The sequence below is a fragment of the Phascolarctos cinereus genome, unplaced genomic scaffold (assembly GCF_003287225.1).
Source record: "Phascolarctos cinereus isolate Bilbo 61053 unplaced genomic scaffold, phaCin_HiC Scaffold_726;HRSCAF=1367, whole genome shotgun sequence".
Lineage (NCBI taxonomy): Eukaryota > Metazoa > Chordata > Mammalia > Diprotodontia > Phascolarctidae > Phascolarctos > Phascolarctos cinereus.
Genome location: NW_027556098.1, coordinates 129,782,009 through 129,802,538, shown reverse-complemented (window position 1 = coordinate 129,802,538; position 20,530 = coordinate 129,782,009). Strand labels below are relative to the sequence as shown.

At 39.2% G+C, this 20,530-nt stretch overlaps 1 protein-coding gene across 1 annotated transcript in view; it reads right to left on the bottom strand.

The window, feature by feature from the left end:
- Window positions 1-20,530, bottom strand: part of CLSTN2 (calsyntenin 2) — a 225,360-nt gene that overhangs the window by 131,760 nt on the left and 73,070 nt on the right. Inside the window, exon 5 of the mRNA XM_020986139.2 lies at window positions 2,940-3,188. Coding sequence (XP_020841798.2) covers window positions 2,940-3,188 — 249 coding nt within the window. The remainder of the gene's footprint in view (window positions 1-2,939; window positions 3,189-20,530) is intronic.

Genomic DNA, 20,530 nt, shown 5'->3' with positions numbered 1-20,530 from the left:
CTGCCCTACACTATCTCTAATGTACATTCCAGGACATTCAAAGCTCATGTGATCTCTTACTATGTTGGGTATAATTTACATAATATACTTTCTAACATAATTGTGGGTGTTTTCTAAATCTGGAAGAATTACTAATTTAGGGATCAGTTTTCTTCTTCAGCTTCCTAACAAGAGCTGAGTGAACTATCTTCTCTAATAATTCTTCTGTCGATTATTTTCATGTATCACTTGACCAACCCCCTTTGAATTCCAGTGTAGATACTTTAAAGGACAACAGTATGAAACCTACATGGCTTATCATTGTTTGCTATGGCTCTGTCCATAGTAATTTAGCCAAATTGGCTATACTTGAAAGATTCCACCATTTGCAGTTCTCCGGAGTGGTAATCTAAATCTCATACTGTCACCCTTACTATTCATCAGGGTCCTCTTAATCAATAAAATTCTGCCTATCATTCAGGCGTTGCTATAATCTGGCTCCATCTTACCTTCCTACTGATCTCCTATACCTAACCTTGGCTTCCAGTTTACTTACCGTCATTGCACAGACCTTACTCATTTTTTCATTCTTATCTTCTAAACCTTTTTTTTTTTTAAATGCCATTCTTCTGTTAGGAATGCCCTCCCTATCACCTTCTCCCCCACAACCACTATCAAAATCCTATCCATCATTCAGTCCTTAACTTGTATTTTCCAATATTCCATCTAACTGCTTTAAGTCACTCTAGTCCCTCCTTTTGCTGAACTCCTACTGCATTTAAAGTTAGTCCTTATTTTCTAATTGTCACATACTATGTTCATTTTATCTAGTGAATAAAATCGTAAAGCTGTTTAAAAGGAGAGACCTTGACTTGACTTTTTTTTTTTATGGCCAGTACTTCCTAGCACAGTGATAGGTATCTGATGACTGAGTCAGAATGCTTTAACCTCTAAATCAGTGATATCTTTTCAGTGCTATCTTTTATCTGAGGATCTACATCAAACACAGGGACATGAATTTTGGCCTCAATCCGCCTGTTAGATTTGAGTCATTGGTCAGAGCACTCTGATAATTTCTGAGGCTCCAGTTTGGTATACTTAAGTAATCACAATTTAAATGGTGATTTTTCCTTGTGCCACACCGTTAGTGCTGGGCTTGGAGTCAGCAAGAATGACATTCAAATCCTGTTTCTGGTAATTACCGTTAAATTTGTTGTTCATTTATGCAGTTGTATCCAACTCTTTGTGACTTTGTTTATCATACTTTCCATGAGGTTTTTTGGCAAAGATACTGGAACTGATCTGCCATTTCCTTTTTCAGTGGCTTAAAACAGAGGTTAAGTGACTTGCCCAGGGTGGCACAGTTAGTAAGTGTCTGAGGCCAGATTTGAACTCAGGTTTTTTTGACTCCAGGCCCAGGGCTCTGTCCATTGAGCCACTTAGCTGCCTCCTAACTATTAAATTACCAAGTAAATTAACCTCTCTGAACATCAGTTTCCTCATGTATTAAAACTGAAGTTCCTACATTAAAGGGCCATTGTGAAGCTTAATTGAAATAATTTATGGTAAGCACTCTGACAACTTTAAAGCCTTTATCAATGCTAATCTAGAAACAGCATGGGGCAATGGATACAGGGGTAGCCTGTGAGGTAGGAAGACATGGGTTCAAGTCCTAATTCTGACAAACATTGTTTGTGTGACCATGGGTTAGCCATTTAACTTTTTAGTGTCCTGACTAACTAGCTGAGACTATAAATTACAGATAGCATCCCTATAGAGAAAGTTTAGACACTAGATAATACTAGTTATTATCACACATTATTTCTGATATTTTTTGTACAGAACAAGTCTTTATCTTTGGAAGTGTAGGGAGAGAGTTCAAGGAAGGGATGGTCATATCTCAGGGCTTAGAGAGACCTTGGATCTATCTAAGGGGTAGTTTTCAGCTAAAGAGTTTTAGGATGGAACAGAGCCATCTCCATCTAAACACACATTGCTCAGAAATTCAACTACAAACAACCAAAGTTTTGGCAGCTGATGTCAGGTATTAATTCTTATCAGGGCAATTAGCCTTAATTCTCTTTATCAATGCTTAAAAATTCATCAGACAAAAAGGAGGGACTCTGTCTCAACTTAAGGACAAGATATAAGGAGTTTTCCAGGTCAAAGGAGGAAAGTAAATGTTAAATGTTAAAACTTTAAAGAGTTTATTCTATCTATATTAATGCCGAAAAATCAAGAAAACTGTTCCTTACCTTTTCTTAATTGGTTCAATTATCTTTTTCCATTGTCTACACTGAACAAATATAGGTAATGTGCTCTAGTGAAAAGAGCCTGGAACTTCAGAGTTCTGGCTCTGTCAGTAATTAACCATATGACTTTAGGCAGGTCATGGATCTTTTTTTAATTTTTGTCTTAATGACCATCTGCACAATGGGAATGATAATAACTGCTCTACTGACCTCACAGGGTATGTATATGTGGGGGTGGGGGAGGAGAAGGAAGGGTCCTGAAATATCAAATTAGATGATAGATGGGAAAACACTTTGCAAAAATAAAAGTAGGATGACAACTTTAAATAACATCCTGTAGGACTTTGCATTGTATAGCTAGAACCTATGTCCTATAGCTTTCATGTTGCTTGGTACTACTCATGTGTTATTACTTTGTTATCTCAGATGATAAGAACTTGGTGCTGATGAGACTGAGATAATGGCCTCAAACTCTTTATGGGTCAGTGGGCATCTCCTTTGATGTTACTGCACTAGTGGGCATGAGAGCTAAGCAGAGTGAAGATAGATATGTAAGCATATTGAAGAGCATATCGCTGTCACCTTTCTCTCCGTGTTGTTTCCACTCTCCGTTCCAATAATCACTTAATCTGGGGATCATTCATGTCCGCCTCAGAACTTACAGAGCAAAACTCTTAAGGGAAGTCAAGAAAAATGACAGAGACTCACCAGTTTTATCTGAATTGCAGAGAATGGTTTCTTTTTCTGCCCTCACTCCAGGGCTTGGGCCATGTTTCATCCACATGGTGATTGTGAACTGGTCTGTTAAATTCTTGGGGACAATCCCATCTGGAATCTTTGCACCCTGCTTGCCATCGAATTTGAAGATCATGTCATTATTGTCCACCTGAAGTCCAACTGTCCAGTTGGTGGCTGCACTGGGAGAAGGCAAGAGGTCTATGGCTCCTGAAGAAGCTCCTGCAGGGGTTACAAAATCAAGAAAGCCAAGGTTATACCTGAGATATCTGCTCTGGTGTCTTTGATCATAGGGCCAGAATCACTCAAATAACATCCCTGTTCCCCACCCTCTTCTCTGTCTCCTTAATACTAAAGGAGATCAATTATATTTCAAGAAGGGATAGAAGGTAATAAACAAGGGATTATTTGAGTTAAAGACCACTGGTGTCTGAGCTAAAAACTGACTAAAAACTCTTTTACCCCTTAGAACAGAGGTGCCAAACACATGGACTGCAACACTTTAAAGTGTGTATGAGGCCTAACTGGATTAAAACATATTTGGAAAATACTTAACAAAATTAAAAAATAAATAAAACAAAATTAATGTTAAGGTGTGTTTTTTTAAAAAGTCAATATGCAGCCTTTAGGGATCCTCTAACCCCCCTACCCTACCCTTTTACCCCTGTTTTTCTTTGAGCTTGACATCACTGCTTTAGAACATCTTGTATATCTCTGGTCCTCTGTTAGAAGCTTTAAAGTATAAAACAAGTCTGCTATCCTCAAGGTACTTACAATCTAGTTAGGAGAAAAGACTAATATGTATGCAAAAACAAATGGCATAAGACAGTAATAACAATAACGAATATATGGCATTTTAATGTGTAATACTGAAGTTAGTTTTCCCTTCCACATCACAACTTTCCTCATCATGGCTTGATATATCATGGGTCAGCATAAGAAATTAAATGGGAATTTTTGGGGAGTTTTGGGGAAGCCACAGATGACACACAAAAGCCAGCAGACAACACAAAAAAGTTTAGAAACTCAGAAATGCATGAAATACACATATAGTATCATATAACATCAACATATTTTATCCTTTAATGCCACAATAATTCAGACTTCTTCTCTGGTATGAAGGAAGGACCAAAAAATTTTATGTGGATTTATGTGGGGGCTCCACACCCTAACCTCCATGATGTGGAAGGGAAAATAGTAAATGTCATCTGGCATTTTAATGTTAATGTTTAATGTTTAATATGATATTTTACAGAGTACTTTATATATATTATTTTGTCCTCACACCATCTCAGTATTGTATATGCTATTATTATCCTCTTCTTAGGTTGATGAAGTTTAATAATCCACCCAGGGTCACAGAGCTAGTAAATGTTTGAAGTAGAATTTGAACTCAAGTGCTCTTGGCTTCCAGGTCAGTACTCTGTAAATAATTAGGGGCATTATTGGGTAGCATAGGAGTAGGACACAGGAAAGGAGGACATCAAAGAGAGCTAGCAAAATCATTGTGGATGAAATACTTGAGCTGAGCTTTGAAAGAAGGAAGTGTTTGGGTACTTTAGCACAGTGCCTGACATATAGTAGAGGCTTAACAAACTTATTGACTGATTATTGATTGATTGATTACCCAAAGGAGAAGAGGAGCATTAATTATTGCTGGACAAAATAGATGACTTCCTTATCTATTGCTGGTTTTGTTCTGTTTTTATTTTTGTATCTTCAGTGCCTAGCACAGTGCCTGGCACATAGTGGGCACCAAGTAAATACTTTTAATAGATTGATTGACATATACCCAAACCAACACACATGTGTTTGGATCAACATTGTACTCTACACCTAACAATGCCCGTGGCTAAAGACTTAATGCATCCAAAATGCCATTTGTGATTCTCAGTTAATACTCTAGTGGAGAAGCGATTATTCACTACAGGTTTATAAACCATTAAATGGACATTTATTGAACACCTACTGTATCCAGATTACCACAGTATATGTTGTGAAACAAAAACTAAATCCCTGACATTCAGGGGTTTACAATCCTGTTGGTGAAATGAGGCATGTATGCAAATAATAATGATACAAAATAGAATGTGACAAATGCTAGAAAAGAGGGGCATAATCAAAGTGCTGCTGGAGATGGGAAGGGAAGGCCTTGTATCTGAGCTGTGACTTTTGTGATGGGTAGGACTTCAAGAGGTGAAGATGATGGAGATGTCCACTGAAAGAGAGGCAAAGTCCTGAAGGTAGGAAGGAATAGGACAGGACTGGTGAGTATTTTAGTTTGATGGGAGTGAGGAAGAAATGTGTGGTCAGCCTGGAGAGATAAGCTGGGACCAGAAGGTAAAGGATCATAAGTGGCAAATAGCAGGCAGGATTTAAAAATATATCAATAGAATAGAACCTGATTAACCCTAATAATATGACAATTAATACAGATAAATGTAAAATCTGACACAGGTTCCAAAATCAAATTCCCAAGTGTAATAAGGGGAAGTATGGCTAGGCAGCAGGTCATCTGAAAAAAGATCTGGGAGTTTTAACAGACTTAGGGTGATAACTAGGTGCAGCACTAGATAGAGCACCAGATTTGGAGTCAGGAAGACATCAGTTCAAATTTATCCTCAGACACTTTCTAGGTATATGATTCTGGGCAAGTCACTTAACCTCTGCTTTCCTCTGTTTACTCATTTGTAAAATGCAGATAATAATACCTCTCAAGGCTGTTATAAGGATAAAATGAGATACCATTTGTAAAACATTTTGTAAATCTTAAAGTACTATATAAATGCTGATACTACTACCATCACTCCTCCTCTTCTTCCTCCTCCTCCTTCTTCTCCTTCTCCTTCTCCTTCTCCTTCTCCTTCTTCTTCTTCTTCTTTTGTTCTTCTTCCTCTTCTTCTTCCTCTTCTTCCTCCTCCTCTTCTTCTTCTTCTTCTTCTTCTTCTTGTTCTTCTTCCTCTTCTTCTTCCTCTTCTTCCTCCTCCTCTTCTTCTTCTTCTTCTTCTTGTTCTTCTTCCTCTTCTTCTTCCTCTTCTTCCTCCTCCTCTTCTTCTCTTCTTCTTCTTCTTCTACTACTACTACTACTACTACTACTACTACTACTGCTACTACTACTACTGTTGTTGTCCTTCATTCTTGAAGACCCAAATGACATCACTATGTTGGGGTCAAGGTAAAGTGTGTCTGCCTGTGGCAGATCAGACCAACATGAACTTAGACACAAATAGTCAGGTCAGACACAAATAGTCCATTTGAACATTTGGGATAGAGATGTCTCTAAATTTGCTCTTATGTTTCTTTTGAGCTACTGCAATTTTGCTTTGCTCACAGAGCATCCCCTTTTCTGATGAGGACATTTGATGCCGGGCAGTCCTGTGCCAGTGTCTCCCATGTCTCCCAATCGATTCCAAAGTTCTTCAGAGAAACCTTGAGAGAGTCCTTGTATCACTTCTTTTGTGAGTGCCTGCTTCCTCCTCCTCCTCCTCCTCTTACTACTACTACTTGATGGTGATTGTAATCACCACCACTACTACCACTTCTATTGCTACTACCACCATCACTACTACCATTCTTCCTCTTCCTTCTCTTAGCACTTTTACTCCTGCTACTATTACCACAATTTCAATATAAGCCAACTCTGATCGAGAATGCAATCTTAGGCTTTGTTAAAACATTATTCCTAGGTCTATCTAGAGAGATTGCTGGATAGCAGCCAAAGTATATTGTTGAGTTCTAGGTGCCACATCTTAGGAAAGACACTGAGAATCTAAAGAGCAACCAGAGGAGGGTGACCACGATGGTGAAGGGCCTAAATATGCAGTTCAGTTGAAGGAATTTGGGGTGTTTAACTTGGAGAAAGACCTTGGGCAGGGAAGCATGATACCTGCCTTTACATAGTTGAAGGGCTGACATGTGGAAATGTGATGAGCCTTGTTTAGTGTCACTTCTCAGGACAGACCTGGGAGCAACATCTGGAAGCTGGAAGGCAGATGTGAAGTAAAGAAAAACTTTCCAATAATTAAAAACTCATTCTAATTAGTTTCTAATTTCTAAGTCTGGGATGGGATGTCTCAAGAGACAGTGGCTTATTCCCTACTCAAGATCTTCATACTGTTTGATGTATTGTAGAGGGGATTCCCTTTTGGATGTAGGTCAGACTAGATGGCTGCTCCTGTCCTTCTCAACTCTGACACTTTTGTGTTCCTGAATTTGGCCTTTTTTCAGTAGGCAAAGGGGTAGGAGTTGGCATGACTACAGTTGTGATTTAGGGAGAGTAATCTGGTAATGAATGGGGCAAGTACATACGCACATCACCAAATAAATGCTTATTTGATGGATTTAGGAGGCTGTTTTGGTAGTCCAGGGGAGAGGTCAAGATGGCCTAAAATGGAGTGGCAGCAAGAGGGATGGAAAGAAGGAAATAGACAGAAGGGATATGTCAAAGCTAGAACAGACAGGATTTTAAAGAATCAAATATCATTTCCCTTAACCGTGAATGTTTCCTAAGACTCTATCCTGGGTCACCCTCCCTTTTTTCTCTAGACATTCAAACCTGATTGATTGATCAAAAATAAGCCTGAATGACTGGGATGATGGTGACATTTTCCCAGGGGTATCTGTACCCTAGACATTAATTCTAATTGTGAAATGGAAAACTTTACCCCTCAATGAAGGAGTTTTAGACCTCAGGAAGCATGTGATGTTGGGTTGGCGGACAAAGACCATTTCTGGGTCCCATAATCAAACCCCTCCAGAAGCAGTCACCTCCTTTTCTTACATATAAGGCTAGCTATAGCAATGGAATCACACATTACAATCCCTCAGAATCCCTTTTGTTGTTCTATTGTTTCAATCATGTCTGATTCTTTGTGACCTGATATAAAACAGGTATTGTTGTAGTTGTTCAGTCATGTCTGACTCTTTGTGACCCCATTTGGGGTTTTCTTGGCAAAGATACTGGTTTGCTATTTCCTTCTCTAGCTCATTTTACAGATGAGGAAACTGTGGCAAACAGGGTTAAGTGACTTGCCCAAAGTCACACAGCTAGTAAGTGTCTGAGGCCAGATTTGAACTCAGGAAGATGAGTCTTCCTGACTCCAGACTCAGGACTCTATCCACTGGCCCCCTACCTGCCCCTCAGAAACCCTAGTTTTCTTCAAAACTAAGGTCATGTCACCTCCTACATGAGGCTGTTCCAGATCCCTCTAGCTGCACATACCTCCTCTTCAGATGAGGTTTGAGGATAATAGGGGAAACAAAGATCTGAAACAGTCTGGAATCAGTGACCTTCAATTCTAGCCTCAAAAACAGCATCCTATGAATAACATTTATAAGATAACAACAGAGCTTTAATTGTGATTATCTTTCTTCAATACATTCTCCAGAAAGAGCCAGAATAATTTGCAGCATCACAAACATGTATTGTAATGGTCACAAGGTCAGATCAGGGCAAGGTCTCCAGGTAGCTCCTGCAGCTATAGTAGTATCAGTTTTCCATCCCCTCCTTACATTATATATGTGATGCATATGTTAGTTTGTGTGGTTCTCTGTGGGATTCAACCATAGGGGGCTAGTCTTATCTGTCTTATCCTTAGGAGTGGTTATCTCTGAGAAGAGATTCTAGCAGTTTCTTTCTACTACCATAATCATGTTTGCTTTTACTTGAACTTCTACCCTTGGAGTTTCATTTCATTAGCTTAAAACTTTATCTTTTTTTGAAATATAAACACCCCATAGGAGCAGCAACATTTTGGGCCTTCCTTATGACCTCAGCCTAAGCGGATTTCTATCTTTCTGAAGAGGATATTTGAATAGGAAGGAAGACACAGGGGACGGGGTGCCTGAGGACAGAAGAAGGCAGCACCTTGAAAGAAAGGAAAAGGGCAGAGAAGGGACCCTGCGCCTGATAAAAATGTACTTTCAATAACCTCCATGTTTTTCTCCCCCCAAGCTGAGTTTTGCAAGTGCCATTCCAACCAGACATTATACTCTTCTCTCTCTTCATTTAGCATGCAGCTCAACCATCTCCAGCCTGCTACCAGGGCAAGTCCAACCTCATTACTGAATGTTTTCTGCTCCAGGTGCTCCTTGTTTCAATAGAACTTATACTTCAGATCAGATTCTTATTGAAACTTGGAGTGTTAACTTGGCAGGGTACTCCCATCAGCAACTCTCTCCATAGACTCCCCTGCACAAGGACAGTCTCTGCTTGCTAAGGTGTCTCTAATTGTGAGTAGAACAGCAGGTTGCACTACCTCACACACAGATGTTACCTATTTGAAAACATCAAACTCAATTTACCCAGATGGTGCAGACGATCATAAACTTCAAAAATTTGTTTCCATTTCTTGGTGCACTAAAACGAAAAATACCGGGTTGTGCTCTCAAGATTTTGCGTCAGCTTCTGTCCTCCCCGACCCAGACTCAGGGGAATGCAGTTTATAAACATGAGTTGTCATTTTGCAAAGTCTGAATCACATCATCTGCTCATCAGTGTGTATTTAGGAAACTCATTTGGAAATGGTAAAGAATCATCCATGGCGGTCCCTCTGGGGCCAGCCAGACTACATTAACTTAAGTCAAAGTGGCACAATTGGAAAGAACACTGGATTCAGAGTCAGGCGATCTAGGCTTGAATTCGTGGCCCTGTTCCTTACTCCTTATACAGCTATGGGCAGACCTCTTCATCTCTCAGAACCTTGATTTTCCCCAACTGTAAGACTTTTAAATCCTATGATTTTATGACTAGAGACTTTTAGTTTCTCCCTTCTCTGGTCTATCCTTCACACAGTTGCAAAGTGATAATTCTAAAGAACAGATTGGACCCTGTTACTCTCTTACTCATGAAACAGCAGTGGCTCTGCATGACTCATAGGATTAAAATAAAAACTCTTCAGATTGTCATGTAAAGACTTCCATGTCTGACTTCCAACTACTTTTCAGGCTTATTGCACATTACTCCATTTTATGCACTCTCTATTTCAGTCAAACTGATTTATTAGCTGTTTCTCATATATGGCATATCATCCTCCATCTCTGTGTCTTTGTAAATGTGCCCTTATGCTTTCTCTAAGAGGCTTTCTTGGTCTTCTCCTTCTCCGTCCACATCACATGATTAATGCCTTCCTTCTGGGACTACCTCTCATTTATATTGGGTTTTTTTTTTCATATTCTCTTTTCCATTAGAATGTGAGTTCCTGGGGCAGCAATGTGGCTCAGTGGATAGAGTAATAGTTGATAGAGGACCTGAGTTCAAATCTGGCCTCAGACACTTGGCAATTAATAGCTGTGTGACCCTGGGCAAGTCACTTAGCTCCAATTGCCTCACCAAAAAATGAAAAAAAAAGTCTTAAAAAAGAGAGAGAATGTGAGTTCTTTGGGGGCAGGAGCCATGCTTTTGCCTTTCTCTGTATTCTCAGCACTTAGCACAGTACCTGGCACATAGTAAACACTTGATTAATGCTTGTCAAAAATTCTTGTTGATTCATGACAAAACAGGAAAATGATAAATGTTGGAGAAGATGTGGGAAAATTGGAACACTAATGCATTGTTGGTGGAGTTGTGAAATGATTCAACCATTTTGGAGAACAATTTGGAACTATGCCCAAAGGGCTACAAAAATGTTCATACCCTTTGATCCAGCAATAGCACTTCTAGGGCTATATCCCAAAGAGAACAAACAAATGGGAAAAGGACCCACATGTACAAAGATATTCACAGCAGCTCTTTTTGTGGTGGCAAAGAATTGGAAATTGAGAGGATGCCCATCAATTGGAGAATGGCTGAGCAAGTTGTGGTATATGAATGTAATGGAATACTCTTGTGCTATAAGAAATGATGAACAGGCTGACTTCAGAAAAACCTGGAAAGACTTGTATGGTCTGATGCTGAGTGAAATGAGCAGAACCAAGACAATGTTTTACATAATAACAGCTATGTTGTATGATAACTAATATTGATAAACTTAACCCTTCCCAGCAATATAAGGATCTAAGACATCTCCAGAGGCCTTGTGATGGAAAATGCTATCCACATCCAAAGAAAGAACTATGGAAGTTGAATTGCTATCTTTTTTTTTCTCTTCTGTTTTGTTTTGTTTCCTCTTTCTGATGGTTCCTCCTATTGGTTTTAATTTTTACTTACAACATCATTAATGTGAAAATATGTTTAATACAAATGTAAACGTATAGCCCATATCAGATTGTGTGCCATCCTGGGGAGGATGGTGGGGAGGAAGGGGGAGAAAAATTTTAAACTCAAAAGCATATGGAAATGATTATTGATAAATCAAAATTAATTAATAATTTTTTTTAAATGCTTGTTGATTGACTGGAATATACTCCTTCTTCATCCCACGCCTTAGACTCTTTAGCTTCCTTTATGATTCTCCTACCGAAGTCTTTCCAGATCCCCTTAATTATTAGCACTCTTTCCCACCTTCTCAAATTATCACATATACATACATATATATGTATATATGGGTGTATACATGCATATATGTGTATATGTATGTATATGCATATGTGACTGTTTATATGTATATGTATATATATATATATATATATATGTCTCTTTTCATGTTGTATCCTCTTAGTAAAATGTGAATCCTTTGAGGGCAGGGACTATTTCTCATTTTGTCATTGTATCCTTAGTACCTAGAATAGTGCCTTGTCCATAATAGACATTTAATAAATGTTCATTAGATTGGATGATATAGAAGGTCCTTTCCTTTTAAATGCTATGAGATATTTGTAAGTTCTTTGACACATGTGACTGGTAGCCCTGGAGGGAGCCAACAACTGCCCAAGGGAAGGAATTTTAGAACAAAATAGAGTCATGATTCTTCTGAGTCCATTGGTCTGAAATGGATCAACTTATCAAACACAAACAAACTCTGTGTTTGCCTGGAACTAGTCCAGGGCAGGACTTTAGGTGGGGAAGGGAGAAATAGAAAGACAAGTAAAAGGAATGAGAATAGTCCTCCCAGCCTATTCATTCAAGCCTAAGCTATATCCTCATCTCAGAGCTAACAAGACATGAATTAGGAGAGGTAAGAGTAGGGAATCCAAGAGGACCTGAATTCCCGAGAGCCTTTTAGTAACTTCTCATGAGTGGACTCAAGGCCAAGAACTATATCTTCTCAATCACCCAAAAGGTGCCTGCTGCATTCTTTGATACTTTGTTCTATGCTAGGTGTTTTGGGGGATACAGAATAATCAATTGTGATCCTTGCTCTCAATGGACTTGTAGTCTCCCTGGATAGACAAGTCTAGTATGCATTCAACAATAGACTATGATATAAGACAGTTTAATTGATTACAAAAAAAGAGTATTCTCCTTGCAAGTATTATTATCAACATTTTGCATAAGAGGGAACAGGTACAGAAAGGTAAAGAACTCATGGACACAGCCAGGGGAGTTCTGGTAAATATTTAAAAATTGGCTGTGAGGGAGGGGGGAGGAGGAACAAATGTATATGTGATATATTTTTAAGTTTAATCTGTATTGTTGGGGCAACTAGGTGAATAGAGCACCAGCCCTGGAATCAGGAGAACCTAAGTTAAAAGCAGGTATTAGACTAGCTACATGACTGTGGTCAAGTCACTTAACCCTAAATGCCTCCAAAATAAAATAAAATAAAATAAAATTATAAATTTCCATTGTTAACATTTTCCTCATCACTTTCTTAAGTCTAGAAAAACATCCAAACAATAAATCAAGCCCTGATTTATATCATTTGCCAGTTTTGGAGGTATAAATGCTCACCATGTAAATTCAACAATTATTCCTCTCTAGCTGATTCAAGTTGGCTCCATCGTACCTCTGGGTCATTCACAGCTAACAAATGTTGGAGCCAGGGTATAATCCCAGGTCTCCTTAATTCAAATCTAGTGCTCTTTCCATTGTACCAGAGAGAAAATGAAGACTTCTCTGACTAGAATGAAAGGTATAAGCTAAAGAGCTGTGGGAAATAAGACTGGAGAGATAGGTTGGGCTGTAATTGTAAAAGGACTTAAAAATTAGACAAAGGAATTAAGATTTGATGTGGTTGGAAATGGGGAACCAACAAAAGCCTTTGAACTAGGGAGTGGCATGGTTAAAATGGTACTTCGGGAAGATTATCATAGAGTTCAGCTTAGATTAAAGCTCAGAAAATACTTATTGAACTGAATCAAATCGATTAAAGCTGTTAAAATAAGAATATGACTGCTACTTACATTTCCAGGGCTCTATGCATTCCCCACCATGACCAGACCAGGTTTAAACTTTCATTTGGGTTAAGTCCCCAGTTTTGGCTTTAATTATGCAGGTAATTTCTTTTATGCCCCTATTCAGTTTGCATATTTAGTCAGACTTTATGAGTGTGGCACATTTGTAATACTCCCCATTGTTAGCAGAGGCTAACAGAAGGCAGTATTCCATGTGGGGATGATGTATAAGATGCCATCCCAAGTAACAGATCATTGATGAGCCCATTTCTCTGATCAATAAATCAGAGAGTTCCTTTGTTCCATTGGGCACCCCCTGAGTAGGAGCCTGTCTAAGCCAGAGAAACTTCTCTTGGGGTAATTCAAGGCATAAACCCTTTCAGCTTGTCATAGACGCTGAAATACAAATCAAGGAGTTTTAAGATCCCAGAGAGATGAGGTACATCCCACATTCCTCTAAGTCATCAAGTGTGAGAGATGGCCTAAAGTGCAGTTTCCTCAGGCCTAAGCCCTGAGTTGAGTTTCACCTTTCTCAAAAATCCACATCAGCACAGGCAGTTCCCGGTCATTCCTGCTTCCTGGCGCACGCACACATCCAGTTCCCAAATATTGGTATGTTTGCTTCTATTGGGTATTAGTTGCTGTGTTTAGATTGTATTGGGGGAAAGAGGTAAGAGAGTGGGAGGGGGCATGTGTTAGGGCTATAAAACTTTTCTTTTCACAGCCAGCTGCATGCTCCCTCTTGGCTGCCACTGCTTGAGTGACAAAGGGTGGTGCTCTTTCTCATGAGAAAGAATAAAGACCTTTTCTGATCTCTGATTCAGACTCCAAACTCTTGATTTCAGTGGTCACTGTCGCACACACAAGTATTTATTAAGCATCTACTACATGCTAGGCACTGTGCTAAGTGCTAGCTGTAATGCAGAACATTATTTTGCCATTTAGGTAGTAGGGCCCTTTAAGCCATGGAAAGTGAGAGTTGGTGCTTAACCTTGCCCCAGACCTCTTTCCTCCTAAATCTAAACAATAGTGAAATGTACTCTTGCATAGCTCAGCATAGCCTGTACCTCCAATGCAAACAGATAAGAAAGCTTGCAATATAATTGCTTTAGATAATTATTTTACACCAGAGACCAGGACACCTGGTCTAGTTTGTGTGATCTCTGACCTGTAATGATGGGGTGCTCAGGTGCTTGTGCTTGTCCTTGTATCCCAATTTCTCCCTAGTCTCAGAAACACTGTCTCCAACAACCACTCCTCAGCCCAAGGACACTGTACCTAGCAGTTATTCATGCATGGGCCTCAGTATGACCCTTATCTCTCTCCCTGGTACAGCTACACAGAGCTGGGCTGCTCAGGCCCCAGTCCTCAGATCATGTCTCTGGAAACCTCCCAATTCCTTAGTAAGTTCCTGTGTTGTGAGAAAGCTTTCCCTTGTTGCAGAGCATTCTTTCATCAAGACAGAGGGAGAGAGGTGTCCTTGGCCAGCCCAAGGACTCTTCCTTCTGCCAGACTCCAAAGTCCATCCCCCTCCCTGTCCGGTATACTCCCTGTACTTTCCCATCCATAGCCCCCAAAGACACCTGCACCTTTGGATTACCTCATCAGTGTTCCTGGCATTTCTTTCTCATGCTCTTTTCCATATAAACCCTAGCTCGACCCCTGATTGGGGCTGCTTGATTTGGATGTGCATACCCCTTGCAGCTGCGTGCTAATAAATCCACATTTTAAACTACGTCTGGGTCTTTCTCGCTGATTTCTCGGTACAACACTAGGGATACAAAAAAGAATGGCAAAATAATCCTTGCTCTCAAGGAACTCACATTCTAATAATGAAGACAACATACTAACAACTATGTACATATAAGACATACATATATGTATATACGTATAAGTAAATATATACATGCTTGTGTGAATACACATGCACCTACATAAACACACAGAGTATAAATGGGATGTAATTCCAGAGGAAGGCACTGGAAGTGAGTGAGACTGGGGAAAAGCCATTTAAATAGAATTTCCAACATAGAATGAACAAAAAAATCTTCAGGAAAGTTATCACTTATGTCCATGTTTATGCTTTATTAAAAACTACTTGTTTGTGTGTATAAAGTAAACAAATACATTATAATAGAAATTCAAGAGAATCCTTTAGTCCTATACAGTGAAGTCTCATCTTGACAGAGAAGTAAAGACGATGTCAGTAAAGCACAAACCCGCATTTGGGCTTAGCCATGGACTGTGTATGCCTGTGGTCTGAAGGCTAAGCTAGTTAAATTTGGAAAGGCTCATCACCAGAGGGTTGACCATCACGCGATCAGTCTTAGCAACTCATGAAAAATGTCCCCTCAGTTGGGAATAGGTTGTAATCTGCAAAGATTATGTGAGTACCCCCACAGATGAAATCATAGATCCTTGAAGAAAAGAGAAAAATTAACAAAAAAACCAAATACCCAGCCACCAATGATGCATTGAGTTCAATCCCCTGGGTGTTTCAGGAAAAAGTGTTTAAGCTAATATCTCACACCAAGGCTAAATTGTAAACCATATACCAGAATGAACTATACTACTTTGCTGAATTCCAAACTGAATCCAAATATTAAATATAAATTTCTACTAACATACAAACCAAGCTAAAGTTGTCTATGCCTTCAATCCCTGAATTTGAATTCTTGGTGAATAGGGGTTTATCAATAACTTTAATAAAACTTCTAGGCTAAAACCTGAAAATTAAAATATTTCCCAAACTAGGACCAGCAGACATTTCCTTTCAGTAAAATCTCTGGTTTGTTCTTGAATTATCTAAATATCTTCTTAAATGCTTCAATCCAGTTTGCATATTCAGGTCTACCTTCTGAGCCTTGCCCATTTTAAACAAGCCCCATTGTCTTGGGGTGGGACATTTAAGTTGATTCAGTTCAAGAAAGTCAATGTGTATTAAATGCTTACAATGAGCTAACCTAGTGCTAAAAGCTGAGGATACAAAAAAACAAACAAACAACAACAAAAAAACCCCCTTCTAATGTGAGGAAGGGATGTGAGAAACCACTCAGTGTAACAGATAATGGATACTCCCATTTCTCTATTCAAGACACCAGTTGGCACATTCTAGCCTAGCACCCATTGTCTGCCTAACACTGTGATCTTGGGCCAATATCTTTGAAGGCAGGGACTATTTTGCTTGCTTGCATTTGTGCGCTCAGTACTTAACACAGTGCCCGGCCCATAGAAAGTGTTTGATAAATGCCTTTCCATTCATTTTCTGACTCTCACGAGCCAATGCTGCAATTGTATTTTTTTTTGACAAAAGGAAATCTCAGAATCACTTGTTCTGAATAAGTTCTGCTAGCTATGAAATATTTGAAGAAGGAATGCTATCATAGAATCAGAGGATTTAGACCTGAAAGGAATGATAGAGATCACCAAGTCTGGATTGCCTACTTTACAGATAAGGAAACTGAGGACCGTAGAGGGTAATTGACTTGCTCAAGGTTATACAGGTAACAAGATCCAAGATTTGAACCCAAGTCCTCTGACTCTAAATCAGGGCTATGTATTGTGGTTTTCCTTTATAGAATGTAATTTCCTTGAGAAGACTGTTTAATTTTTGTCTTTATGTGCCCAGTGACTATCACAAAAGTGAAGGTACTTTACAAATGATTGTTGATTGACTGATGTTACACTGCTTCCATCATAATCATCATCACGTATGTTGTTAGAACTTAAAGAGACTTCACAGAACCAGTACTAAATGCACCAGCCCCATTAACTTGGTAACATTGAAGAGAAGGCCACATAACTTAATTGGAGATGGCTAAGAGAGTAAAAAAAGGGAGTAAATTTTGGGGCAGCAAACCTCCAAAGTGGGATGAAGAAAGGATAAAATCAGGTGCCTCACCATAGAGTCTCAATCTTTTGGCTATGACAAGAGTGAATAGCTCATGACAGAGACGCAGTTTCCTGCACTTGACAACTGTACAGACAGCTATCTCCATTTAGATGAATGGGACTTCATAGTCTATCTTCACTTCATGTATTAGGGCAGCTTAGGGACGCTGAAGAGGGCCAAGCGTTTTATAAGAAAGGGCAGAGTCTCACTTAAGAACAGAGGAGTAGTTTCTCATCTCTATTGTAATAGGCAGGAAGGCACCAATTATCTGGGAAGCTTAATGGTTCTAGTTCAGAAGGTCTAAGGCGTAGAAGATTATAGCTACAGGAGGTTCAAGAAAAGGAGGCAAGGGCAGGAATCAGGGAATGTCTCTCGAGCAGAGATAGCCTATCACCAGAAAGGCTGAAAACCCAGAGATTTTTCCAGACTACAATAGTCACCATTAGTAGAGATGGCCCAAGATATGGATTTTGTGATTTTTCCAATATATAACATGTCAATGAACTTATAAAATGGTGGAAGAAGAGGAACATGGGGCTAAAAAGGGATACTGACCCTTTCTAGCTAACTTGTTCACCCATACTACACACATCTAGTAACATCATCGTCACATAAAGATAAACATATATACACAACATATGTGCACTCCAGCATATACGAAGATAAATAAGTTCAGAGGCACACAAGGACTTGGAGATATAAGTATAGACACAGACATGCAATATACAAGTTATCATCTTTCCTCTTATTGTGATAAAATGTAAGAGAAGAGACCTTAAAATCATCATGCTTATTCTCCTCCTTTAATGGAAGAAGAAACCGAGGCAAACATAATTAGATCACATAAGCTAGGAAGCATCTGAGCAGGTAATCAAACCTGTCTTCTGACCCCAATCCTGTGCTCCTTCCACCATGCAACACTGATTCCAGTGACATATTCCCTCTTACTACGATTCTCACCACATGAATTTAAAACAGCCTATCAAAAATTGGCCAAGGGAGGGACAGCTAGGTGGTACAGTGGATAGAGCACCTGTCCTGAAGTCAGGAGAACCTGAGTTCAAATCCAACCTCAGACCAAACACTTGACACTTAGTAGATGTGTGACCTTGGGCAAGTCACTTAACCCTAATTGCCCCCCCCCAATTAGCCAAGAGGAGATTGGAAAACCAGAACCCCATGGCCTATCAGAGCCATCTTCTCAAGATTCCCATGGGTCACAGCAGTATCCTGATTGGAAATCTTTGCTGTAGACTGCCTTCCTGTCTATATAAAACAAGGAAAAGATTTTTATTTGAGTCAGACATGTTCCATTGAGGTTAGTAGCTACTAGAATGACCCAGTTTTGAATGTGATATAGTGTACCCTCTATCCTGAATGTGAAAGCACAAGCTGTATCTATGAAAACAAAGTCTAGACAAAGCAAAACAGAAGCCCTGCATTTTAAACACATTTCTCACCTGTCTTCTTTAACCTCCTAAGCCACTGCATACTGTAATTCATAAATTAGATTCCTAATTAGAAGGTGCAAAAGTGTACTTCAAGGCACACCAGACACATACACAATCCCCTTTCCCTCAATTAGTTCCCCATAATTGATCAAGGTAGCACTGCCCTCCATGTCACTAAGAGAGAAATGCAAGTTTCTCCCCCCCCCAAAGAGTTTGTTCTTATGACTGTATAAATAAGGTCATTCCTTAAGGAAACTTTTCCAGAGAGAATTAAGCAGCCTTCATATGAGGATAAAGAGGTTGGCAACAAAGATTAAATGTAGCTTGTTAACAGGCCCTGATACAATTTTAGCATCGCCCCCTCCATAATCCTTCTCAACCACCATATCTTGTCATCTCCCTCCAAGAACACTTAAAATCAAAGCATAGGCTTATGTCTGAGGACTCATCTGATCTGTGACAAGCTAATTTCATCATTTCCTTCTTAGCCAGAACAGGTTTGAAAATAACTATAACTCATGGGAGTGCGGGTTCTTTTCCCCAAGAGACATTTCAGGTCAAGAGGGACTGAAATAGCATAGTCGTTTGAAGTAAAACAAAGATTTTAAGGCTGCATCTCTGCCAGCAAAGGGAAGTGGAGAATTTGAGGCAATGTTCCCAGTAGTTTAGTGCCTCTCATCCTTCTTTTTTTTTTTTTGCTTAAAACATGCAGATAACTGAAAGAGATATATCCCTTTTGATTTATTTTGTGAAAGCATTGTTTTCTTTACCACATGTCATTTATGGAAAGGATAAATAGATGGAGCCTCAGAATCACAATCTCAGACAAAAGCCTGATAAAACCAGTTTGAGATCAATTCTTAGCAGTGTGTGCCATCTCTAGCAATTTAATTAGCTCAGATCAGCATCTCGGTGCCTTTTTGCCACCTGCAGTTGGAACCGAATTAGCAGGCAGAGAATTCCATTGTTCCTAGGTTCCTGATCTGGAATTTTGGCCAGGTAAATATACAGGATTTCTACTCTTCAATAATCTATCTCTGTTATGTTGTGACTAGAAGAGAGATAAGATCAATAGCCTAATGGCCTCAAAGAAGGTAGCAGTCATAAGCAAATGCCTTGCTTTCACTGCCTAAGTAGTTAGCCTTCCTCCTCCACATGCCTGGGACTCCAAACTCTAAGTCTCTATTAAAGAGTTGGCTATCCTGACTATGGCTGGGTAAGTGAAGGATATGGTCCTCACCAAATGCATATGGCTTTGGAACTGCTTAAATTGTGGATATAGTGCTGGACTTAGTGTCAGGAAAACCTGAATTTGAATCTTACCTTAGATCTTTATTAGCTGTTAAGTCTCTTGACAGGTAATTTAATTAATTTCTCTCAGACTCAGTTTTCTCATTTGGAAAGTGGGTATAATAATAGCATTTACCCCATAGGGTAATTGTGAGAATCAAGCTAAATGGCATATGTAAAGTACTTCACAAACCTTAAAGCACTATATAATATTCATCATTATTATCATCATCCTACACTGGGGAGGTACATTCCAGAGCTTTAGAGAATTCCCCTATTGTCAGCTATTAGGAACTAGAGCTAATGAATTTGTCCTAAACTGGCCTCAGTTTCCTGCTTTCACTTTCATGGGATTGTAGAATGTTAAAACAACAAGAGTCCTTAAAGGTTATTTAGGCCAACATTTTCATTTCCCAAAGGAGGAAACTGTTGCCTACAGATGTGACTTGTCCAAAGTCAGACATTAAGCTAGTGATGTAGCTGGGACTAAAATCTAAGTTTTTGGCTTCCTGGTCCTAATTCTCTTCCTACTATACCACATTGCCTTTCTGTTTCTGTGTCTGTAGTCATCTTCAAAGTTGGCTTTCACTGTCCTTGTTTCTCCAGGTGAAATACAAGTGATGTAACAGAATATACTTGAAAAGTCTTATAAAGTATTTTTATTAGAGTATGCATTTTTAAAGAAAAGTTAATTTTGGGAAAAATAAAGGAAGAACATA